Source organism: Mauremys reevesii, linkage group 7 (assembly GCF_016161935.1).
Source record: "Mauremys reevesii isolate NIE-2019 linkage group 7, ASM1616193v1, whole genome shotgun sequence".
Lineage (NCBI taxonomy): Eukaryota > Metazoa > Chordata > Testudines > Geoemydidae > Mauremys > Mauremys reevesii.
Genome location: NC_052629.1, coordinates 106,068,996 through 106,087,660, shown reverse-complemented (window position 1 = coordinate 106,087,660; position 18,665 = coordinate 106,068,996). Strand labels below are relative to the sequence as shown.

Sequence of the window (18,665 nt, the reverse complement as noted above, 5' to 3'; positions counted from 1 at the left end):
ACTAGCTGCCTTTGCTGCTTCTTGGCATGTGATAACAGCTAGTGATAGGGCAACTTGTCTACTATGGTATGGGTTGGATTGTTCATCTGACCATTTTCAGTCTGTGTTGCCTTCCTGCTTATTGCTTCCTGCCCCTTGTTTCTGTTTGTTTCCTGGTTCCTGCTCCCTGAATTCAGTGTTCCATTTCCTGTTCTTCTGTGTGTGGGAGTGTGTGCACATGTGTGTATGTACACGTAGTGTTGCGTGTGTGCAGTTACGCTGAGCCTGCTGCTACATACCTGCCATTTGGACTGTTGCTGATTTAGGGTTATTACATGTTTTGATTGACCACTTACCTGTGTGTCTTGCTTTGATTTCCTGGTGTTTAGGATGCATCAGAATGCAACACAGCTGCCTTGTCTTTGCTACTTTTTGGCAAAGCTGATGATAGGACAACCTGTCAACTACAGTATGGACTGGATTGTTCTTGTGAACATTATCGGTACTGCCCTGGGCCCATGGTAGAAAGTACTGGAGAGCTGTATTCAGCAACCCCTGGACTAGGCCAATAGATTTATTTTCCCATTTCAATAGATGCATCTTCTTTGGCAGATCCTCTTGTTAGTTCTGTAGGGCCTTGTTTGTTCTGGTCACAGGAAATACATTATAGTTATTTCTGGGAAGTATTGATAGTGTCATGCGGTCTCACAATAATCTTCTGAGCCATCCCAGTATATGAAAAAGTTCCCCATACCCAAGATAACCATCCCTTTATACAGTCTTAATTCCATTGCAAATAGTGAACACTGTTCTCACTCAAATCTGTGGAGTTCATTTGTACTTTGGATGTTCATTTTCAGGCAGGCTACACGCTTTATAGCACTGCGGAGCGTGCTGGTACTATTGTTTGGCTAGACACTATAGTTCTGCATAAGTCTCAGTTTTGCTCCCCATTCTTGGACTGTCTTAGGCTAGTTAATCAGAGATCTCATGAGTAGCTGGTAGTAAAAGCAACAAAAAGTCAACTTGCTCTTAGGCTGACCATATCTGGCTTCCATTCTGTACTTTCAAACTGTAGGCTCACCTGTGTCTCACACTGGTGGGGTATCTGCTTACCCTGAATGACTGCAAAGCAGAAACCATCAGACATTAGTTAGCCTGACGGTCAAAATGCAATGTGTAGTATTTCTAAGTAATGGAGATTTTAGAATAGGAAGTAGACTCAACTCTACAGCCACCATCAAAGAGGATGAAAGGGAGGGAGGGGAAAAAGAAACTATTCATGTTTTTTACATTTGCCCTCACTTGTTCCCCACTCCTTACACATTATTGTATGTGAGCTGATTCAGCTTTGGAAACATTTGGCTACACAATGTTTACACAATGGAGAATGCATCTGAATGCAAAAAAAATTGTTAGCCTGATTGTTTTTATTACAATGGATCCCAAGGGAAGTGATAGAGATTATAGAAGTACCCTTGTTTCAAATCTCCCATCTAATATTGATAGCTAGAAACACTTGGGAATGACATGAATTAATATTTTTCATGATGAGACAGATCACTCGTTATAAGAAATGGCTGCAATAGATTCAATGACATAGTAGCTTGACCATTAGTGACATAAATGTGTTGGTCCCACTCTGGTTTCCAGTGGGTATTTGCATATACCACAAAGCCATCACAGTCTGGCACAAATGGATGAATATGCTCGGGAATCCCCCAGTTGAAAGTTGGCATTAAGGTGCATTGCAAAGCTGTATGTAGAAGCTTGTGATGGAGTGTTCATTCCACACATCACCTGGGAGAGTTAAGGTAACTGGGAAGGGGCTAATTAACCTAGTAGACTGCACCTGGGAGAGAATTAGGCTGGCCAGGCAATCCCTAACAGGATGAATTTCAGCTGAGCAGGTATAGGCTGGTCTGAAATAAAACCAGCAAGCTGAGAACAGAAGGGGTTGTAGGAGAGGTAATCTACAGTTATTCCCTGGGAGGAGGCAAGTGTGTTTGGACTGCAGATTGGCAAGAAATTGAAAGGGGTGAAATAGCAGAGGGAGGGCTACTGATAACCTGGGGTGGGGGGTAGAGCAAGGGGAGAAAAAGGAAGAAGAGCAGGGAGAGAGCAATGAGGTCTGGGGGTAAATGGACCATGGTTGCTGAACAGAGTCCCTGTGCTGGAATCGGGAGTAATGGGCAGGCCTGGGTCCCCTACCCACTCCCTGAGGAAAGTAGCATCGTCTTGAATTAGAGGATGGTTTGGGAAGGCAACTGGACAGTTGATCTGGAGAGACTTTGGTATTCTGGAAGGGGAAACATGTATAGTGACCTGGTCCAAGGGGAACATGCTGAGTCCCAGAGAGCAGGAGGGGCCATGGTGAGAACAAACAATGGGGCATCAGATGGAGATGGAGCTAATCACCTGAACAGCTAGGAGGAGGTACCCTAGCGGTGAGTGAACCCCATTACAAAGTTACACATACAAGATTAGGCACATTGAAACTCTGTAAGTGTGGCATTCATATCCCCTTTAAAGGGTAGCGCACAGCCCTCTGAGCTGGTGATTCCCCACTTCCTGCAGTAGCCCTGTACGGAGTGGGTAGGCAGGTCTGAGTGGATGCTGCATGGTGGGCTCCTACTGATGCTAAATAAACTGGCATGGAGGAGTGTATTGGTGGCAGATCAGAGGAAGGGCTTGACTGGACTATGTGGCTTCAGCAGCCCTCACACTGAAAAGAACAAAGGCACTGGTCACTATCCCAGCCCATAACCTGAAATGGTCACTGCAAGGGGTTCCCATCTCCGTTTCCCACAAAAGGGGTGAATTTCACCCCTGGAAAGTAAAATAGTTGTGGGGAGGAGGGGAATCTAGTCCGGTGATTTACACCCTATGCAATGCCATTTAGCTCAGTGGTATAGCACTTGGGTAAATGAGAACAGAATATGACCCTCAGCAGATAAGAAACACACAATGGGAAATATAAATGCATTTGTTAAAAAGCATGTCCTTGAACACATTCTCTCACATTCTCCCAGGCTTTACTTTAGTGAAACTCTTCCTAACAGGCCCTTTGAGAATGGACTGTAAAGTCATCTAAATACTTCCTTATTTTGAATGGTCTTTAAAAGAAGATGACTAGCTAATCCTCGTAGTACATCTATTTCTGGACACAGGGATGAAAACAATCACCTGATTGCTAGTCTTCTAACTTAATGGGCTGACATTTTAAAGGAAGCCACTTTAGTGGTGCATAGTGTTTTATTACATTAATGAAATGTCTGATCAGAGATGCCAAATTCTTGGTTACTGCTTTAGGTAGCAACAAATGGATAATAGTGGCTTTTTTCCTCCTCACATGATAGGAAAAAGAAAACACAGTGTTTGTGCTACTGAAGAGAAAACACATTTTGGGGATGGGGTGGGGTCAATGTATATGATCAGATGGGAACCTCTATCCATATCATCATGTGTCCCATGAACAATTCTAGTTGTTAACTATGAAGTGGAGATGGCCATTTCTATGCTAGTTTCAGTGTGAACAGGACACATTTCTAAGCTGGGAATCTGCAAAGGTGCCCAAGGAAATGAGGCTCCGATGTGCCACTTCATTTCTATGGGAACTGAGTGTCTGGCTCCTTTGAAAATACAAATAAAGGAATCCCCAAAGGTACCGTGTATATTTACTTAAAAGTACAGAAATCTAAAACAACTAACTACTGAAATAACCATGTGGAGTTTCCTTTCCCACAGGATAGCTTTAAAACTGGAACAAGCCTATAGTTAAGTGACATTATCCAAGGGTAGTTGGATCCACTTGTGCGTGAGGCAATATACTGTATGGACCTGTTTTTTGAAAGGAACTTCTATTCAGCTCCCCATTTTGTGCCTGCAAAGTCGAAGGTATCACCAAAGTTATTGGCAACCAACCAGTTTGACATCTAAGTGATACTGATTACACTTGCACTTACAAAACTGCAGGCACAAAATGGAAAGTTACTTTTAACAGGGCCATTGTAGGAGCAATAATGGGTTTAGGAATATTTGATCAGTCCAGCCAGCTACCAGACTGAACATCATTTGAATTCACAGCCAAACATAGGATGATGTCATGTTGGCCTGAGACAATATATAGTAAGTACATCCATAGATTGAAGGATGTTTATGTAAACACACACTGAGTCAATTCAAGTTGATGTCCAATCCAGAATTTCACCCAAGCTGTGAATGGCTGGAAGAATATAGCAAGAAATTTCTGCTGGTCTTCTCTTTGTAAATAATCTGAAATGTGTCCTGATATACATCAAACCCTACATAAAAGGAAGGGTAACAAACAATGATAATAAAAAAAGTAGCTATGGCATTCTGGGATCCCTGGTCTTCAGATACTGGTCACCCAACTGCATTAATTGAACATGCCGATAATTTATCTCCTTCTCATCAGACACTTCATAACCCAGACCCACCACTTTCTTTTCATGGTTGTTGGGCTATCTGAGATTCCTTCATGTTACAGTGACTGAGTGGCACGTGGATCAAACCCCATCTCCTCTTCCTGTAGGCACAGACAACGATGAGCAAAAGCAGCATATATGAAGGTGTGTGCCCCTACACCAGTGGTTCTCAAACTTTTGTACTGGTGACCCCTTTCACACAGCAAGCCACTGAGTGTAACACACACACACACCCCTTATAAATTAAAAACACTTTTTAATATGTTTAACACCATTATAAATGCTGGAGGCAAAGTGGGGTTTGAGGTGGAGGCGACAGCTTGTGACCCCCCGCATAATAACCTCACAATCCCCTAAGGAGTCCTGACACCCAGTTTGAGAACCCTTGCTCTACATAAACCAAAAAAAAGGATATCTTTGAAGAAAGTTCTGACTTATGCTTTACTTATCAATGGAACATACTCCTTACCCTCTCAGTTTGGTCATGAGTTTCCTGTCACTTGGGCAGAGACCGGTAGGAGATCATTCCCTTCCCCCCACGGTACTCTGAGGATCTCACATTTCCACAAACTGGCTTCTTACTAACTGTGGAATAGACTAAAACAATTCTATGGGGACTCCTGCTGCAGAACAGCAGGACTTTATTTAGAGTGGAGATGCTACCACCCCTATTCCTCACGCTAAACAAACTTCAAGCACAACTGGAAGGTAACTTCACTTGACTATTACAACACATAAAGGGGGCAAGAGTAACAGAGCATAGTGAAAATGGTAGCAACAATTAAATAATGAGCATGGCCTCAAGGGCATTGATCAGAATAACAAGGTAGCTGCCCTGTCAGCCATCAACACCTCGCTTAATCCTCAAATTGGTACAGCCTGCTGCACCTTCACACCTCTATCTGTTGTAGCTTCACAAACTCAAATCTGGGCCAGCTTCCATCACCTTCTCCTGTGGGGCTGGAGCTGCAGCTTGACACTACTCGACTGGTACAAGGCTCTTTAACAGCAGTCATTCTGAAACCTGTTGTGTGACAGTACTAATAGCAATGTTACAACAGCAAAGAGGAGACCTTTGATAGAACAGATGAGTGTGGTGTCAGAATTCCACACTGAGCCAGCAGTGCTTTCACATTAGGCATTGACTTCGACAACTCCCATCTGTAGAGGCCCTCACCAGATAAAGTTCCAGCATTAGTCTCTGTGCAGCAATGTGATATTTTCACTCTAGAAAGCAGCGTGTCTGATATTGATCTAACTGCAGTTTGCTTGGTAAATAAAAATAACTGAGCTCTTTTCAAACAAATCAAATGTCATTTGACATGCTGACTGTTTAATATTTTGCCACCTGCAAAGCTGAAATTTTTTTGCCCATTAATGGCCACTTAAATAAAGCAAATGACAGCCAAGTAATGAATGCACTATGCAAGCGGTTTATAGGTATCGATAGCAGATTCATTCCTGAAGAGTGGAAAAACATAAACCATAGCTTCTGCTTCTCTCATGAGAGTGAATTTCTGGGAGCTGTGAAAATGGCTGCAAGCTAAGAACTGTGATTTGTAACCTACATGTGATGAGTTGGTTAATTTCATATAAGACAGTGTGTATTTATGAAGAAAAGTCATGTCCAAGGATTCCTGGTTTAAGCACATAATGAGGGACAGGAGGATAAGTCCACTCTTGTCCCCTTAGCTAGGAACGTGTTGCATGGTAATATATGAACTAGCTACACCTTTCTCCACAGTGTTATTAAAGTATAAAGTTTGTGACTTAAACTTCTGAAGAAGAAATTATTTGCACCCTGTTCGAAGAATGTCTGCTACTTGTTTCCCCAAATACGCCTTCCAGGGTTTCACCAGACTGTTCATATTCACAAGGAGTTTGCTGGTCCTTGAATCCTCCTGGCCTGCTATCAGGTAGTCTGTTCCTGGTTAAAAAAATAATTACTTAAATAAATAAAACAGAGGAGTACATACTTAATATCTCCACTCCCCAGGAAGTCAGGATCTTGCACCTTAGCTAGCTTCAGCCTGTTTTTAAAATGAATATTCCAGGTTGTGCACATACAGTTTTATGTGCATACATTTTCTGTGCTCTATTTCCTCTGTACACCAGCAATACATTCTAACATGCATGTGCACATATTAGAACCTTCACACACAAACCCTATTTGTCCCAGAGGGTTTAATGCTTTCAAAATCCAACACCTGCACTAGCAAGTGATTGGACTTGATTCTGATCTCCCTGACACTGTTTTTTGTTGTGGTGGTGTTTGGGGTTTATTTTTGTTTTTACACCAATTTAACTCCATAGGTCTCAGTGGAACTACTCCTTGTTTGCACAGGTATAAGTGACATCAGAATCAGGTCTTGCCAGGTGCATGCTGGTTTTGAATGTGAGAATTCTAAAGCATCCCTGTTAGATTATCATCTGCACATGCAACTGCTAGTGCACAGAAAACGTGTGCACAGACGTTAGTTCATACAAAATTGTACACCTTCAAGGAAAGGCCAGACTGAGGCGCCACTGAAAATCAGGATGTTTTGTATTAAACACAGGTGGTTTTTTAAGTGTATTGTATCTGGTATGATACGTAAAATTCCCTTACTGTTCAGAGGCCCTTGTAACAGCTAAGCACCTTGGGGCAGGTTATGGAGGGAGCTGTGTCCTTCTGAAGTTTTCTTGATTTTGTTGGTTTAATAGCACAAAACACAAGCAGAAAGTACAAATTCCCTAGTCATTAAAACACAATGAAGAAACATCTCCCAACTGAAAAGGATGGCTAGATTTTGGCTGGCAATTTACTGTCTTATTTTCAGCAACGTGTGTGTGTTCCTATCCATAAGTCTGGTGTATGTGCATCTCTTATTGAGTATCTGTCTGCTGTGTCTTGTTTCTCTTTTGTGTTTGTGCCTTACTGCATATGGCCATTGTATGGTATCTGGTTGCTTGTGTATTTGTGTCATGTGTATGTGATTTCTTGATTTTTAATTGAAATGAAGCTTGGACATCCATCCTGGGGGGATATGTATGTGTGTGTGTGGGGGGGGGGGGGGGGATTGGCAGCCTTTCTGTATCCCTGTTAATATCCAAAGTTTAATTCTTCGGGTTCAATGTGTGGAACAAAATTTCGGGATGATAGACAAAGGGGGGTGGGGTGGAAAGGTACAGATCTTGCCCTCCCTCTCCCATCATAGCTGAAACCTGCAGCAACAAAAAGACCACATTGTCGGTCAGTGTTTTCTGGTGAGGAACAAAATAAACACCATTATTAAAGAGCCTGAGCTGAGGCAGCGTTTCAATTGGCTGGTGAGCAGTCTGAAGGGCTAGATTAATCTGTGTGCGCCACACAGATTAGCTGAAATGGCTGTTTGACATGACAACTGCCAGCTCTGTATTCTTCTGGTACAACAATGCACATTCTCCTCACACAATAAGGATCTTTAACAGCAGCTCAGGCAACTCCAGGAAATGTAACCACCACATCCCCATAGGATTAGAGGCATAACCACAGAGGTGAGACACCCTACTGTGATCAGTTCATTAGCAAGACACAGATACTGCTAATGATTTATTACTCAAGCAGACAAACCCCACTATTATACTATAAAGTTTATTAAAAACACAGGGCTGAATCCCCTGACTCCCCCAAGTATGTGTAGTGGTGAAAGGGGATTCTGAGGATTATACATTCTCTATGTACCCTACTCAGCAGCCCTGCAATTTCAGTAGAGGCTGCTGTTGCAACCCCGCTCCCTAAGAAGGACTGAGGCTGATGGCTATAGAAGTCACTGGTCTTGTCTCACTCCTCCCTTCCCCTAAATCCTGCTGTGCAACCCCTTGCACAGTGAAAGTACACCAATTTCGCTGCAGGCAGAGCCCTCCACAGCCCTGGAAGGGGGGGAGAGAGAGGACCTTATTTACCCCTAAATTATACTTCTTCAGCCTTTAAAAAGCCTGAGGTTTCCTATGCTTTATTAAAAAAATGCTAGTTCATGTGCAAAGCACAGGGCAGCTCAACAGTTTATTCTGGCTGGGAGTTACTAATGTGGAAAGCAGGAAGGTCTTTCTTTAGTCTCCATACAGCAAATCCATTCGGTAGCTCCATAAGTAAAGTTTTATGATTAAACTCTAAAGGCCATGAGATTAAATATGGACTTCCTGTCATCAGCCATGGAAGAACATACAATACAATGCTGCAGAGACGATTGGGCAGGAAGCCAGATCACCCTGCACAGCAGAAAGCCCTGCTGACGACAGTGGCACTTTGAACTGGCATTGGTGGCTGCTGCTTACCCCTTACTCCTCCCCCCGCCACCCCCCCCCCTTTGCTGGAAGTAAAGTGATGGGAATGAAAAGCTAATGTGCATGTAGACGGAAGGGAAAGAGGGTGTGTAAAAATCATGAGCCGAATAAAAGCAGGGATCTCAACATGAGTGAGCATGTACAGTGAAATTCTAGGTGGGCAGAAATCGGCATAGAAACCTGAAGTCAATAGAACTATGCTGATTTACACCACTTGTGAATCTAGTGCATAATTTTGTGATGAGAATCTAGTTTACAAACCTATTGTATTGTGAAGAACTGGCTAGTGTGCAGGTGCACCACTGCAGGTACACTGGCTAGCATCAGAACTGCACAACAGTGTTTCACAGGCCCCATACTCCTAACAGATAAAGAGAGACAAGGGGGCAGGACTCCTTATGCCCTCTCCTCTCCTTGAGCTTCTGTGAAGGGTCAAACACAGTCTAACCCTATATTAAACACATACTTCACCCACCCTGACCTGCAGCTCCAACTGCTGGGCAGGGAGCCCAGCAGCTATTTAGTGGCCCGTAGCTATACCATAAAAGAATTTAGGACAGGAAGTGTAAGAGAATACCTTAACCATTTGCACCAGTCAGTAAAATGTATTTGACCAAGTACAGCTGAAGTACAGCTCTCAGAGACCATATACTGCATCCCTGCATATTCAAACCCAATTCCTCACCTGGTGGTACAGGTGATGCAAGACCCAAATCATTTTTGAGAGGACACAAATCATTTTGGACTGACTGGAAGAATTCACACTGGATTTGATTGGACTCAGCCAATCCCAGAACAATTGGCTCTTTTGTACGCGGCTGATTTCAGATGAGAACTTGCCTTAGAGGTCAGGGTAAGCCTTAGATTTCAGCCCAAATACAAGGAATTCTTTCACTCAGTGCGGAAGTGTGTTTAATCTATTCAGAGGAAAAAACACAGGGTACCTTATCTAACAAGTTTTTGTTTTAGAATGTGGATAAGTCCCCACTCTCCGTGGTGTAAGGCACAATAGTGAAACATGATCCTTGGGGATACTGTTTAGTTCATCCTAAAGAAAACCAAGTTACCTGTCTCATTCAGGGCCTGATCCCAAGTGCTGCTGAGCACCTGCAGCCTTTATTGAAGTGAATGGGAGCAGTGGGTGCTCATCACCTCTCAGGATCAAACCCTTGCTGCCTACTTGGATGAAAAAAAAAAAGCAGGGTCCAAAAAATATTTCCAGACTCCAGTTAGCACAGTTAAAGGCACTTACATGGGCTCTATAGCTCATCTCCCCATAATTATCCACATGGGATTTCAACTAGGGGAATATAAGTATTTCTGTCTCCAGCCCACTAAATTCTGTGATGGGAAAGAAGGCAGTAGTCAGGGCTCTGCTGAAAAATCCATCCGTTCAGCTACTAATAACATTGCTTAGCACCCTATCTGGCATAGGCACCAACTCTGTGGGTGTTCAGGGGCTCAAGCAGCCCCCTCCCCCCAAAAAAGTGGGTGCTCAGCACCCACCAGCCACTGATCAGCTGTTTGGTGGGAAGCACTTGCGGGAGGCAGAGAGCAGTGAGTGGTGGGTGGGCAGGGGACTCTGGGGGAAAGGGGCGGAGCAGGAGTGGAAAGAGGCAGAGCAAGGGTGGGGCCTCAGGGGAGGGAGCAGAACAGGGGTGGGAAGAGGCGGGGCAAGGGCTGGGCCTCAGGGGAGGAGGTGGAGTGGGGGCGTGAAGAGGCAAAGCAAGGGCGGGATCTCGGGGGAAGGGGCGAGTGGGGGCTGGGCCTCTGGGCAGAGTAGGGGTGGAGCACCCACTGGGAAAAATAAAACTCAGTGCCTAAGTGCTTTTCAACTTCAAGTGGCGTTGGAAAGATTAAGCTGTGCAGTGCTGCTCCAGGAGCAGGCTAGGAACCACCCTGTGCCTCCAAGTCATCATTTGGTTCCTATTGCCCCCTTGTCCTGCAGGGTAGTAATATGTACCAGCCCTTTTGCTGGCACAGGTTACTTCCCCTTCTGTGCAGTCTTGGATGTGGTATTCAGAGGTATGGGGTGGCTCTACTCCCTCCCTGCCTACTGAGGGGGAGGGGGAATAGCTGCTGGCAGCGGCTGCTCTCCCCACATCACAAGCTCTGGTGATGTGACTAGTTCATACAAGCCCCTCCCTTGTGCAGGTGCACAGCAAGGCTCACAGTTGTGCCCTAACTAATGAATCCTCAAAGTCCCCTGTGAAGCAGATAAGTTCTGATAAATATTGGCTCCACCTGACACATGAAGAAATTGTGGCAGAGGGTTTCTCATGCCTGCAGAAGGAGTCGTGAGGTGGGATTCAAGGAGTTCCTGGGCCAAAGTCTGTGTGTAAACCACTAGACAACACCTCCCTCTCTAACTCTAACTCTCTCTCTCTCTCTCTTTCTTTCAAACCTGTATATTCACAAGCGTAAATCTAATGTAGTAATTAACTGAAATGTCAGATCTGGATTTATTTACATTCTAGGACTGCATTATTGTTAACATGGAGATTGCATTTCATTTTCTCTGTGCATACTGTATATGATGCAAGGCATGTATGCAATGGCAGTTTTGCCCTAGATTCTATGGCACTCTTGTAGGAATTCTGCGATGGCTACAGAGAAATGTTTAAAAGGGATGTTTTTACTGAATTAAATCTAAAGACAAATAATCCAATCAGCACCAAAGCCCCTGTCTCATTTATTGTGACGTTAAGTTCATTTATTGTACATTAGCCCCATATACTGAGTTTCCCACATGCTGCAAATTGTGAGCTTTAAGTTTCAAAGTAACAATTCATTAAGATGCATGGGGCAGGTCACACCTCACAGCTATTGTTTCAGGCTGTCTTCAAACTCAGAAAGGCATCACTGAACCAGTTTGAACCTGCTAGACCTGCTGGCAGGACTAACTGCCCCCCAGCCCTGCGCTCCCCAGCTCTGGGAAACAGATTATGCCTGGTCACTGTGCAGCTGCTTGGGCAGAGAAGGGAGAATGGGTCTCTGTGCCCACTCCCCTGTAGTACACCCGCCACAGGGAGGCATAGTTCAGCCCTAACTGTTTGAATAAAGGATTTTTCGATTATGTTTCTCTCTTTAATACTCCATAAGAGTACCAGGTTTACCCTGCTAATCCGTTCATTGGCTTTATGTTAACCGGACCAGCTTTTCCTCAATGGATTATTTCAGCAGTATGGTCAACTAGTGTAGGTCTCACATAGGTTCCAATGCAATTTCACTAGCTTCAGTAGAGTTACTCCTGATTTACATTAGTGAAAATGAGATAAGAATTGGGAACATGAATACCTTAACAACCCACATAGCCTTTTCCCCACAGAATTAATGCCATAAGGCATTTAATACTTACCAGGATTGAGAATGGGACATGTACATCCCCTGTTGGTCCAGGACTCTGGATAGATACTTCTGTTACTCCGGGCAATTTTCACTTTGCTTGATTTCAGGACTTTCTTTACCTTCACTACAACTTCCGCATGGGTTCCTTTGTCATGAGCCGATAGGATTCTTGCTTTTATCACTGCCAGAAAACACACACATGGACACAGACCAATAGAATCATAGAATATAGAGTTGGAAAGGAATTTAGGAGGTCATCTAGTCCAACCCCCTGCTCAAAGCAGGACCAATCCCCAACTAAATCATCCCAGCCAGGGCTTTGTCAAGCCTGACCTTAAAAACCTCTTAGGAAGGAGATTCCACCACCTCCCTAGGTAACCCATTCCAGTGCTTCACCACCCTCCTAGTGAAAAAGTTTTTCCTAATATCCAACCTAAACCTCCCCCATGGCAACTTGAGACCATTACTCCTTGTTCTGTTATCTGGTACCACTGAGAGCAGACTAGATACATCCTCTTTGGAACACCCTTTCAGGTAGTTGAAAGCAACTATCAAATCCCCCCTCATTCTTCCCTTCTGCAGAAAAAATAATACCAGTTCCCTCAGCCTCTCCTTATAAGTCATGTGCTCCAGCCCCCTAATCATTTTTGTTGCCCTCCGCTGGACTCTTTCGAATTTTTCCACATCCTTCTCGTAGTGTGGGGCCCAAAACTGGACACAGTACTCCAGATGAGGCCACATCAATGTTGAATAGAGGAGAATGATCATGTCCCTCGATCTGATAGCAATGCCCCTACTTATACAGTCCAAAATGCCATTAGTCTTCTTGGCAACAAGGGCACACTGTTGACTCATATCCAGCTTCTCGTTCACTGTAACCCCTAGGTCCTTTCCTGCAGAACTGCTGCCTAGCCATTCGGTCCCTAGTCTGTAGCAGTGCATGGGATTCTTCTGTCCTAAGTGCAGGACTCTGCACTTATCCTTGTTGAACCTCATAAGATTTCTTTTGGCCCAATCCTCTAATTTGTCTAGGTCTCTCTGTATCCTATCCCTACCCTCCAGCATATCTACCACTCCTCCCAGTTTAGTGTCATCTGAAAACTTGCTGAGGGTGCAGTCCGCACCATCCTCCAGATCATTAATGAAGATACTGAACAAAACCAGCCCCAGGACAGACCCTTGGGGCACTCCGCTTGATACCGGCTGCCAACTAGACATGGAGCCATTGATCGCTATCCATTGAGCCCAACAATCTAGCAAGCTTTCTATCCACCTTATAATCCATTCATCCAGCCCATACTTCTTTAACTTGCTGGCAAGAATACTGTGAGAGACCGTATCAAAAGCTTTGATAAAGTCAAGGAATAACACATCCACTGCTTTCCCCTCATCCACAGAGCCAGTTATCTTGTCATAGAAAGCAATTAGGTTAGTCAGACATGACTTGCCCTTGGTGAATCCATGCTGACTGTTCCTCATCACTTTCCTCTCCTCTAAGTGCTTTAGAATTGATTCCTTGAGGACTGGCTCCATGATTTTTCCAGGGACTGAGGTGAGGCTGACTGTCCTGTAGTTCCTCGGATCCTCCTTCTTTCCCTTTTTTAAAGATGGGCACTACATTAGCCTTTTTCCAGTCATCCGGGACTTCCCCAGTCGCCAGGATTTTTCAAAGATAATGGCCAATGGCTCTTCAATCACATCCACCAACTCCTTTAGCACCCTCAGATGCAGCGCATCTGGCCCCATGGACTTGTGCTTGTCCAGCTTTTCTAAATAGTCCTGAACCACTTCTTTCTCCACAGAGGGCTGGTCACCTCCTCCCCATGCTATGCTTTGAAATACTTCATTTCAAAGTAAGCAGTGGTATTTTCCTTATACTGCTAGAGGGTAGAATGTTAGGGACTGTTGGATGAGGCACAAAGAATCATGTCAGGATACTGGCACTTGGACAGGAACACATGAGCATTCTGGTTCAATCACTGCTCCCATTTAAATGAATCTGGGGAAGGAATGCTGGATTTTTTCAATTTAGACAGTTAACTAATCCTTTCCCAATTTTATCAGCTCATCTCCAATGGGTTGCTGCCAACAGCTTGAAAGTCTTAGGAAACCACTAGGGTATGTATAGGGTGATGGGGTGTCCACCCCACACAGGAGTGGAAGGGGTTAGTGGAGGCTTCATGGTCCTACCATGCCCTGCCCCAGAGTGGAGCAGTGGAGGTGAGTCCTCCAAGCAGCCGGTGGGTTGCAGCCAATCAGAGAAGAGCTTCAGGGAGCAACCAATCTGGGCCCAACAAGGCCATATAAGAGGAGCTACAAGGTAGAATAGGTTAATGGCTGCTGGGAGCTCAAGGAGCGAGGACTGTGTCCCTAGCAGGCTGAGGGAACTGTAGCACCTTGGACAGAGCTGGCAGGGACCAAGGGAGCAAGAGGGAGCTCCTGGCCGGCTGCTGGGACTGAGGGGCCCTGAGGTGAGGGCGAAGAAGGTGTTGGGGCTGTGGGGAAGTGGCCCAGGGAAACACAGCAGCATTGGGAGAAGTTAAAGGGTCACAGCAGGAGGTTGCTATCTACAGGGTCCCTGGGTCAGGACCAGGAGCAGTGGGACGGCCTAGGTTTCCCCCCATCAGCCACTGGGGAAGTGGCCAAAATATTGAACTTTGATACACCCCGGAAGGGGGAAACACTGATGGTGACTCAGTCGAAGGGCCCAGTTCCTGGAGTGATGCAGATCTGCAGGCAGAGACAATGATAAGAGAGGTACCTCCAGAAGAGGGTGCACCAACTGGCAGAGCTAATCCCCAGGATGGCCAGCAGAAGGCGCCACTGTGGTGAGTGGAACCCGTGATAATAGGAATGTCATAGAAAGAAAGAAAGAAAGAAAGAAAGAAAGAAAGAAAGAAAGAAAGAAAGAACAGCAGCCAACAGTATGATCTTAAGCAAACTGACTCAGAGCCCTGGCAGATTTTAATTTGGACATTGGACGGCCTGCATTAGATTTACATAACTACAGACCTGAGCTTTTAAAATTCCTCCTGCCCGCTGTACAATAATTCAGTGTTAAGCAATGGAATTCACCCTGTCGGGCAGGAAATTTCCTACTGGAGTGCAGGAATGCCACATGACTAGAATTCTAAGATGATAATGATAAGCTGAAAAAAAGCTACTTTGATTTGTGACCTGACAGGGTTGCCACTCCTGATTTTGCAAGATCATCCAACTTTCAGCAGGCTAATCCCACAAATAGGCTTTGTTTGATCACAATGTGATTGTGTCGAGTCAAAACGTGGTGTCTTTTGGTGGCCGTGACCCTTCAGAGAGCGTGACAGGGCATAGTTGCTTATTCACCAGGGTGATAAATAAGGTGTTAACAAACAGACACAGCAAGTTTATCCTGCAGGGCAAACTGCAAAAGGGTGGCAATCCTACTGCAAGACCTATAGAATGGGTTCTGAACCTCAGGGTGATGGGAGTAGCAGGTAGGTGTCAGGGGATCCTGACCACCCTGCCCTTCCTCTATTGCTAAATGGGAGGGAGGTGCTGTGTAGACAGAAGAGGAGCACCAGAGGAAAAAGGAGTCCTGGCATGGACTACTGTTCTATAGCACATACTCAGATAGGTGTAAGCATGTGCCTGAGCTCATGAAGGCCATGTTGATTTGCTTGGCATTGGAAAAATCATTACAAGAAGTATGCTGTCCTCTGATCAACTCTTCCCAGGACTGGGAGGTATCACTAGACAAAAAAGGAGGAAATCTATGATTTCACAGGTACCAGCTACGAAAATACTGGAATGATCATACCATGAAGGCACATCAGCCACTTACCATATGCATATTTCATCTGGCAGAAATCAGTGACACTTCCGAGCACTTTCTCTTTGCACACACACTTTTCTAGTACAGGAACCAGAGACCAGAAAGGGTTGGAGAAGGGCCAGAGCATGAAAGAGAAAAGAAAATCAAATGATGTTCATTCATATATACTCATACACATCTATGTATAAAAGTTGCTCCAATTATCTGAATAAACATAGATGGTTGAAGATTTCAGAGTGAGCTCAGTTATTTGCAAAGCTGGTTCTTGTTAAACAATACAAAAATGGTTCTGAAATCTGGTCTGCATTGTGAAGTAAAAAGCGGTCTGCATCAGGTCCATTACACAGTTAATAAACCAATGCTAACAAAAGATAAATCAGAATCAGATCCAGGTGTGAATAATATAATATAAATAATGCTCTTGTTAGATGTCATAAGATAAGCAATATTAAGCTTTATCAGTACTTAGATGGAAGTCCTCTAAGGAAAATCCCTGGTGCTTCAGGACATGTTGGGGATTCAACAGGATGCACATTTTCCTCTGAGACAGTATAGAAACTGCAATGAACTAACTGGTTCTGTCTGTCATATGCTATGTAAAACTGAGGTCTTGACCACTTTTAGGCATTAAAGGTTCCACTATATTCTGTTGGACTAATTTCTCTCTTACTTTAGCTGAATACAATATACTTCTTTACTGCCTGACCTGAATTGTTCCATAGTGTGGCCATGTGCTGTTCTTAAAAGCACCTACATTCCATCCCAGAGGTGGCTGCATTTCAGTAATGGGTCAAATGATCCTTCTACATACAACATTTGTAGTTCTACAAAGCGATTGAAAGCTTTCAAAGGGTGCTATGTAAATCAATGAATGATACAAATGGGAAGCACATTTTCCACAGAGATTTTATTTAAATTATGACTTTTTCATTTCTTGACCACAAAGCCAAAGTTAGATAGTTCAACCTGCACTGGAAAATACAGTGCAAAAACAACAATACCCAGCACAGGTCAGATCTCTCCTTGAACTCATCCTGGAGTGTCTTGACAAATAATCAGAACGGTGTGCAGAGAAGTCTCAGACCCATTCATGGGATGCTCACATTTGCCTCCACATTTGAATAACTTATGACGCCACCATCATACTTTTACATCTGCAAATATGCAGGAGCAGTTTTGGTAGGATACAAGGGGAAATGGGGCAGGGAATAGTTCTACAAAGATGCAAAGGATCAGACTGGACAGCTATATGTGGGTCAGCTATATTGTGGCTTAAAGTTTCTGAAGTGTGCAGTAAGGCTGCACAGCAGTGGGACTCTGGAAAGCACAGGCTGATGCAACAGCCTCATTCTTCCCTTCCTTCACCCTCTCCTGAGCTGCTGTCCTGTGTATTGTCTTGTGTTAGGTTCTCCGTCCCAGAGAGTTTACAGTCTATCTTAGCTATCTTTTTACACTTTTCACTCAAGTGGTTAAAGAGGGGGGAAGACTTATATTTTATAGGCAGTCCTTTGTTTATGTTGTGATTTTTAATTTATGAGATAGACACCCAGAACACTAGATGGATACCTACATTTTAGAAATGTGAAGAAACAAATCATAAATAAAATAAACATATGTATTTGGTCAAAATCCATGCATATTTCTGGCATTCTATACGAATTATTTATTTATTTAATAAACACCGAGTGATGGAGTTTATAACGCTAAACCATACCTGGATGTCTCAATGCAGAAAATCCCTGCTCATGATCATTCCATTTCCACTCATCGCTTTCATTGGTTGGCATTTGTAGGAGGTCAGGGATTCGCCCACCCATGGGGATGTTGAAAAATGGCTCATTGTCATAACTAGGGAGGAGATAGACAGAGAAGAAAAATCTCATGTTAGGATTTCTGATGTTTAGCAGGGAGGAAGCTACTACCACATGCCAGCAGCATTCAGTGCCAGAAAGGAACATGGCGTCAAAGGTCATGATGAGCAAACTTAATTACACATCTAGTCTTGAATGCAAATAAGTGCAAAACCCTAGCTCACTGCCCTATTGATAGGCCACAATATCTGGGCTTATACTTCAACTTCACTGATTCACACTTCATTTTTTTTTTAAACAGTTGTTGTGTATAATTTCTTTAAAATTACTGGGCCAAACCCTGCACGTTGCTGAGCACCCAAAGGATGTTGTTAGGAATTGAGAGCACTCAGAGGATCGGAGCCATTGAAATAAGCAGGAGCTGTAGGTACTGAGCACTTCACAGGATTTGGAACACCGTATTTGTGCTGGTGAAAGGTACCAGACTGACAGTCCTTGGGAGTGAGTTCCTGCAGTTATCTGTAGAAAATTACCTGCACTGGTAGCATCTGTGCAGGCTTCCTCACACCACCAGTGATCTATGGATGGAAGAGTAGTTCAGACTCCGTAGGCCACTCAGGCTTGGACTTTGCTCAGACTGTCACCAATTAGTCACGTGTGTGTGTGTTTTATGTGATGAGAACATTTGCACACTAGGAATTGGAGTGAGACTCTCCAACTTGTTTCACCTAGGCCACAGAGCACAGCAGCTCTTCAGATGCTTCCATTTACTTTTTCTAAAGCAAATTTCACAGACACCAGCAGGGTCATGGAGTTACCTGTCATAACTAGAAAAGACCTTTGCTTCAGAACTGTCTTTAAAGAGTATTATGGATGTATGTACATGCAGGCAGGTCAAATGGCATCTGAATGACCCAGTGCTGCAATTCATTCAAATTCAGGTGGATGCAGAGAACTGTC

At 44.1% G+C, this 18,665-nt stretch overlaps 1 protein-coding gene across 3 annotated transcripts in view; it reads right to left on the bottom strand.

The window, feature by feature from the left end:
* Positions 1-4,710: 4,710 nt before the first annotated feature.
* LOC120409307 (netrin-4-like) overlaps positions 4,711-18,665 on the bottom strand; it is a 63,550-nt gene continuing 49,595 nt past the window's right edge. For 2 of the 3 annotated variants that reach the window (XM_039547114.1, XM_039547113.1), the window contains exons 8-11: positions 17,609-17,742; positions 15,904-15,972; positions 12,091-12,261; positions 4,712-6,354 (exon numbers count right to left, since the gene is read on the bottom strand). In XM_039547114.1, the coding sequence (XP_039403048.1) occupies positions 6,218-6,354; positions 12,091-12,261; positions 15,904-15,972; positions 17,609-17,742 (511 nt within the window). In that variant the 3' untranslated portion in view covers positions 4,712-6,217. Of the gene's footprint in view, positions 6,355-12,090; positions 12,262-15,903; positions 15,973-17,608; positions 17,743-18,665 lie in introns of all 3 variants that reach the window. The other variant, XM_039547115.1, reaches the window with a different exon arrangement.